Source organism: Embiotoca jacksoni, unplaced genomic scaffold (genome assembly GCF_022577435.1).
Source record: "Embiotoca jacksoni isolate LCO1_2020_lvr unplaced genomic scaffold, fEmbJac1.0.p SCAF_29, whole genome shotgun sequence".
Taxonomy (NCBI): Eukaryota; Metazoa; Chordata; class Actinopteri; family Embiotocidae; genus Embiotoca; species Embiotoca jacksoni.
Window position 1 is genome coordinate 2,111,001 of NW_027185380.1, and position 7,617 is coordinate 2,118,617.

Consider the following 7,617-nt stretch of genomic DNA (forward strand, 5'->3'; position numbering starts at 1 on the left):
GCTGGAAACAGGACGAGTGGGGAGTCATAACGTGTTATGTCTAGACTTCCCCTGGACTAGGTACATACATTTTTAAAAAGTCTTCTAAATACATTTCTGTCAAATGACGAATAGATTGTTGGAGTGTTTATTTATTTATGTGTTATATTTTCCCCCTTGGACATATGGTACAGTAAACCGGTCTCATGGCTTTCTCCAGACTGGAGCCATTTGTAGATAAATGAAACAAAATCCTGTGGACATCTGTGTGAACAGATGTTGCAATTTCCGGATCTCTGTAAGCCAAGAGATAAAAAAGAACAAAGCAGATGTGGCTGTCAGAGGAGGCTGTGGCTGCTGTTTACTTGCAATTCGTCACTTTTGTGGTGAGAAGTAACCATAGTGATGTTAACAAAGCTCAACATTCATGTGGAGACATGCTCTCTCACTCCTCAGAAAGGCTGCCATTATTAGGAGTATTAGATCTTCCACAAGGGGGCAGTAAAACATCACTGATGGCTGTGAGTGTCCATCAGCTCAGGGTATGGCTTCCTCTTTATGTTCCTGTTGAATCAGTGACTGTTGGATGGATGAAGCAAAAATGTGTCCTGACCTGTGTTTTCCATCATCAATTAATAAATCAAACAACTGTAGGCAAAAATGACCACCAGCTGCGACTTTATTCAAAAGTTTGAAAACAGCAATACTAAAAACACTTGACGAATTGTGATTTTTAAGTCATAGATTCCTCATTATGCCACCAATGTACAGAAGCCACTTGACAGTTGACATTTTGATCTTCAATACTCAACAATACAAGAGGCAGCAAAGCGTACTGATAAACAGCAGTCTGGATAACTTTACACCAAGATACATGTCTATACAACAATTGTGCAGTGAGATTTCTATTATTAAAAGTACTACATCATCTATTTGAAAAGTCACATCGTCTTAACTTCTTTTGTAAGGTCAGCTCTCGATGCGCCACAGAAGACATACACACAAACTCCCATTGAAGTTACCAGCGAATGAAAAGACCTTTGTTTCTCTGTTTTGTTCAGTGAAATTAACAGCAGATACATTATTTTTTATTCATTTAGAGTTACGCCAATACTACTTCACTAGCCATGTGCACGGGTTGCTTCTGTTTTCCGAAATGATGCCCCGCTGCAACAGTGGCACTAAAACAACTCACTGCAATGATCAAAACGGCTTGGGGTTGGAAATATATCACCAAGTCACAAGGTATCACACACATATAAGGCTGAATCCAGTAAAATCATACATCTGATGAAAGCAGCTATAGTCAGAAACCACGTCAGTTTCCCACAGTAGTGACCAGCACACTGCGTCCAGACTCAGTTTTGATCAGTTCAAGCTTTGACCAATGGCTCGGTGTTATTGTTGTCTTGGCCGGATCGCTGAATGAGTCAATTTGAACACTTTACTTTGCAAGAGAACACTGTACAGTTTTTAGGTATACATTTGAACAAAGACACGTTACTCTAGTAACAGCTAGCGAGAAAAGAAATGGACGTCGGAGACAATCACTCTGCCACAGAAAAATGCCATTTCAGATTTCACAAACTCAAGCTGTGAGTCCCTTTACCTCTATCTTATTATAGTCTATTTTGTCATGGTGATAGTTTTTTTTCTTCCCTTGAATGTGAAACCACCTCTCATTTCTCAAAAATCTCTTTACACATTTGCCACCCGCTGAGTGTTGTCAGAAAAGGTACAAAAGCGACATGTTTAATGGCCATTTTGGAGAAAAAAACAATCAGAATCAATTGAAGTTATTTTTCTATTTGCTTATAGAAATGTCTATGTGCAACATGTACATGAAGCCTGTAGAAAATCAAGGCGCAAGGATTTAGTTATATTGGAGGTGAAAGACATGTTAAAGTCTAAATGAGACAGTAAAACATCTCTAATTAAAAATGTCGGTAGCCCCTTATCCCATAAATGAAGATATATTGTTTTCAAAACCTGAATTCACAGTACAAAAATATAATATGCCTTCGCTAATTGGATATCATGACGTCTATGTGGTAAACAGCAGACTTATGAAAGTCTTCAATAATCCTTCCCAACTGTGAGTCCTTTCTATGACCTTGAAACACCATTTGGCACTTTGGCACACTATATACTCATACATGAACATCAAGTTATGGAACCACTAAAGCGTCTACGTGAGCATGTAAGTCAACACTTTGAGAGGATGTTCTTGTGAATAGATAACTTCTGCTTTATTATGTGGAATGGCATTGTTTCGGGACGATGACATTTACACAGTTTTTCCCCGTCACGGCCAATTAGACAGCTTCCGCAGAAGTTTCAGTTGACACAGACATTGTTACTTTGGCTATTTTCACAGTGGTCTTCACGCAGCTTTCTGCAGCCCTGTTGGCAGAAATGTTGGCATTTCTGTTCTGGCAGTCTGACTCGAGGCTATTGTCCAACCGCTGGGCACTGCCCCTGCAGGCGTGGCAGGAGCTGAGGAAGGCGTGCCGCATGTCCTTGCTCCTCAAGGCGTAGATGATCGGGTTGACAGTGGAGTTGAGCAGGCAGAGCATGCTGCAGAATGCAAATACTGTCTTGATGTCATCGTCCATCCTCCAGAAGAGGTCGTAGACCATGATGGCGAGCACTGGGCCCCAGCAGATGACCAGCACCACCAGGATGAGCACCAGGGTCTTGGCCAGGCGGATGTCCATGCGTGCCTGCTCAGGGCGTGTGGTCTGCACTTTAGTCCCGTCTGCTGAATAGACAACAAGGCTCTTCTGGGAGGTGCGGCTCAGCATGCGCACGGCATGGTGGTGTGCTTTCCACAAGATATATATGTAGGCGTAGATAATGAAAAGAACCAGCACACTGGTAACACCGATCCAGAACAACAGGTAGTTCTCATCGATGAGAGGGAATATATCTGAGCAAATGGAATTGAGACGTTTACAGTTCCAGCCCAGCAGAGGTAGCACTGCGATGATGATGGAGATGGTCCACATCATGCAGAAGGCTATGACAGCCTTGGTCCGTGTCACAATGCGCCTGTAGGCGAGAGGCCGGTGAATGGAGATATAGCGATCGATAGCAGTGAGGAAAAGGCTCCCGACTGACGCCGTGAACGATGCCGTGACTCCACCCAGCTTGAAGAGAAAAACATTGGGGCTGTCCTTTCTGTGGAAAACATGAAAGTCCAAAAAGCTGTAGACAAAGATGACGCTGCCCAGCAGGTCGGCCACAGCGAGACTGCCGATGAAGTGGTAGGACGGCCGGCAGCGGAGGCTGCGGGACTGCAGGATGACGCAGAGCACCACCAGGTTCTCCAGCACCGTGAAGGTACCCAGAGTCAGAGACATCATAGCCACAGCCAGCTGCTGGCTGGGAGTCAGGATCATGAAGCACTCCATGTCCATAAAGTTCTCCCCACATTGTATATTGTTAGTCTCATCTCTGAAGGTGCTCCTGTTGCCAAACAAGTCTGTGGCATTGGTGGGGAAGAACGGGATGCCTTTGAGGATGAGCTCCTCGTCCGCAGGTAGTTTGTTTGGGAAGGAGTTGCTGCGGAAAGCAGACAAGGGCTTCTGCAGAGAGAGGCCGCCCTTGAAGTCTACATCATTGATGGGGTCGTCATAGTTGGCATCGTTGGAGCCCAGATACTGTAAACCAGATGTGATAGTCCGGAAGGTGGTGTCCGCCACACCATCCAGCACGGATTTCATGGCTGTGTCTGAGGGTAGTACTGCAGTCTAAGACGCCTGGACAACCTACAAATTGAATGACAAGCATTTCAGGCACATTTCTAAAAAGCTTAAAAACAGAACCCTGTGATTCTGTTTGAAGCAGTGCAATATTTGAGTCTTCATGAAGAAAATCCATTAACATGGAATAACAATTATAATCAAAATATTTCAGATATTTGATGTAAACAATTCCTTCATAGTTTGAACAATTCAGATGTGTTTTTCACACATTTAACTGAGTTCCTGGACTGGCCATAAACCAGAGCTGGTTGCACTTTAATCCTGAAATGTGCACCATGTACGATTCAATACAACATAAAATGATGCATCAATTGGCTTTTACTTTTCAAGAACCTGAAACCTTCATATAAAAACAAGAAACAACAATTTTTTTTTTTCTTTCTCTGATATTTAGAGCCAAAAGCACCAAGCAAACAACACCTATACCAATACAATCTATGCCTGCTCAAATTTGGATTGACTAATTGACAGTAACACTAAAGAGATACACAATAAAACTGTCACTATATGCCAAATTTGCACTGTTATTTTAAACATTAAGCTATTTAGAAAGTCTGATAACCAAGCAAAGAATGTAAATCTATCATTATTCTGATGCACAAAAAGGAATCTGCCCGATAGAAAAAAGAAGAAAACTGACACTTTCATGATGGAAAAAAACCCAGTGCAAAGCATTTAAAGTGCAAATATAAGCATTCATTAAACGTTTGAAGATGGAAAAGTGGTTAATTTACCTTACATAATTTTCCCAAGCGCGCAGAATCACCCTTTATCACCTCGCGTTAATCCAAGTCAGAAGCGCATCGTCCAACCAACTCAGATCTTACATAAAAGGAGAGACCACCAGCGTGAATGTGTTAGAACAAAGTCGTCACTTCTTATCATAATAATTTGTTTGAAATTCTCTGTGTAACATAAGTTTCTGCAGAAGTGTCCTGTCGCTCTTGGAGTACGCTCCTGCTGCGTGCTGCTGCTGCTGCTGCCGCCTCCAACGTCTCCGGTCTTTTCCTCTGTCTTCACACTTATGAAGCGTCGCTACAAGCCCAGTCACGTGTTTCCATATAGCTTCATATGCCCAACCCATAAAGCTATCAAGTGCGGTGTATAGGAACAAGGGAGACAACAGCGGAGGCTTATAAAAAGGATTTGATTTGAATTCCCCAAGCAGACGAAGTGGTCGGACAAATAACCAGCATCAACCAGCACCAAAAAAAAAATTGATTAAAAGCAGTTTATCCTCCCTAATTTATAAGGTAATTGTGAACACAATTGTCTCATTGTTGCGGGAACAAAAAGCAGCAGTTTCTTCTTTAAAATGTCCTCGTGAAGGTTATTTTCAGTGGCACGGAGTAGACTTTACTTTAGTCTGCAGACTTCATTGATAGCCAGAGCATGTCTGTTTATTGTGTGAATAATTAACCAAAATTGACAATCTCAGAGAACAGAAAGCAGACTTCATGGTGTTGGCTGAGCTGTAAATGGTGAACCCAGCCGTCTTCACCCATCAAGCTGTCCACATGATTATTTTCTGATCCAAAACGGCTATTTCAAGACCATAAAAGTGAGCCTGTGTTTGAATGAACATGCAAAAAGAAAAGTACGTTTTAGGAGCCAAATCATTCAGTTAAACTCCAAAGAGCAGTGATGATTCATGCACACTTTGTTATGTTTTTTTTTGTACACTTCACATCCGCCCCAGCTGCCCCTTCTCCTCTGGACAAACCAACTACTTTACCAGCGCATTCAACCTGATTACACCAACAAATTAAGGAGTCAGATCCTGTTATGGATCACAGTACCAAAGATGTGGCCTCTGCTTGGCCCAGATGAAAACCCATTCAATTCACTGATAATGAATGATCTAATTTCCATGTATTGGAACATTTTGGTGATGTTTTCTTTTCTCCACACTGCCACAACGGTAGGAGTAGCAGTGTAGGCCATGGAGGCAGGAGTTGAGTGGCTGCATTAAATCAGAGCAGGTGCATTAATGTGACATTTTGCAGCCACAGACTGCCTCAGCGGACAGAACATGGCAACCTTGTTTCTCTTTGGGACTGAAATGAGCCTCTATCATTACCACAGGTCTCATTATTGATAATTGCTCAGCCATTTATTTCTAAAATGAAAAAATTACTTCCCAAAATGTAAAAACATTTATGATCAGGAAATGATAGAAATGTGCAAACAACTTAAATCTTTTCACGTCTCTGTAGATTCAGATTCTTTTTTTTTTTTTTTTTTTTTTTTTTTTGGTCAAAATAAACTGCTGGAAGGTCGTCAGTGTGATCAGCTAAGTCACTTGTAAATCTTCTGTAGACAAACTGAGAAAGAACACACTGACTCGAAACGGGCAGCGGACCAAAATATAAGCCCTCTTCTCCAGCTAGCAGATAAATTCCATATTCTTAAAACATCAAAGCGCTCCCTCTGCTGGAGTTCACACAAGCTTGATGTATTGATCTTCCAGTTTTTAGTTACACCCTGGAAGGATGCACTCTCACTGTAATAGAGCCTCTGCACAGTTCTGTTTTGATCATGTGCTTCACCTTTGCTTTGTTTGTACCTGTGTGTCGACTTCTGCTTCAATTAACTTTAGGCCAAATAACAGTGTATCTATTATGGATCTGGCATTTGTTGAGGTTATCTTTTAGTGAAGAAATCTATATCTTGGCAACCTCTATGATGTATTTTTCTGTATGTTTTATTGTCCTTGTGAAAGCCATTGCTATTGTTAGTCCATCCAAAAGTTGTGAAGAGACATTAGTCTCAATCAAAATCATGAACCAACCTTCGAAACAACTACCCAACAGTGGAATCCATAATGTAAGGTCCATCAGCAAATAGCTACAGAGAGCTGTTTTTTTTTTTTAAATGTTGAATTTCATTTAAGCCTGAGGCAGCCTGCTGGAAATGTGAAGGCCTTTCTTACATCTACATGTTATTTCTGCAGAATGCACCATTAAGTATTCACATCTATTTGATTGACAACCGGCAGCAGCTAAATACGTCTCTGTGAGACTGATGTCTCTGTAGCCAGGATACAAATCTCCCTGTCACCCCTGCACAACGTAATCGACTGCCTTTTATGTATAATTAGACATGCAACGCCTATAAATATAACATTCATCAAACATAAAACATCTGCAGGCGCAGCGCAGGAAGCACGAGTCGTATTCTAAAACAGCGCAAAATGTACCAGTAAAAGTGTTTAACACTTGAATTTCATCTGCTTATTATTCTCATCCCAGTAGCTGCCACTTTGTAATATCGACCACATGGAGCAGTTGACTTTAGGCAGCACAGTGGATTGCCAAACTGACTGGTGTACTGTGACAGTTTCTTCTGACTTGGTTGGCGGGCTAACCTGTGAGTGAGCAATGAGTGATGTCTGAAGCAAAGCTCGCGGCCATCTGTGTTTCAGTGCTGGTACATAACGTTTTGTCCTTCGGTGACTCACTTTGAGTCCATTGATCCGAGAAAAGAGCTTAGGACAGGGGAAATAAACTCCAGTCAGAGGAAGGAAGTCCTAACTGATCGCTGTTCACTGCTAAATGTCAGACTCTCCAGTTTAGATACGTTCACCGGCAGCCATTTATGCTAATAAAATGACCTACAGAGTCAAACAGAAATAACTTCTCACAATGTCGCAAGCATCCTGTAAAATAGAAACGTCAACAGCTGTTTTCAAGTTCAAGCCTGTATTATAATTAACGTGTTAAAATAAACCTGAATGCATCGTTATTTTCATACCTCCACTAATTGCCAGCTGTAACTGTTGCAGCTAAGAAGTAGCTGTTTCAAAATATTTACACCTATGATCGCCAGGCGTGCGTGCTCCATATCAAATGTGACAGAATTAACGTTAACT

General features: G+C 41.7%; 1 protein-coding gene across 2 annotated transcripts; it reads right to left on the bottom strand.

Moving 5' to 3' along the window:
- Positions 1-640: 640 nt before the first annotated feature.
- Positions 641-4,818, bottom strand: cnr1 (cannabinoid receptor 1). Of its 2 annotated transcripts, none has more exons than XM_069161592.1 (2): positions 4,486-4,818; positions 641-3,749 (listed from the first exon to the last, which is right to left on the bottom strand). In XM_069161592.1, the coding sequence occupies exon 2, from the start codon at positions 3,702-3,704 to the stop codon at positions 2,295-2,297; it is 1,410 nt and encodes a 469-aa protein (XP_069017693.1). In that variant the 5' UTR covers positions 3,705-3,749; positions 4,486-4,818; the 3' UTR covers positions 641-2,294. The 2 variants fall into 2 exon arrangements, with proteins under 2 accessions (XP_069017693.1, XP_069017692.1); XM_069161591.1 differs by having other exon boundaries at positions 4,481-4,815.
- Positions 4,819-7,617: the final 2,799 nt, after the last annotated feature.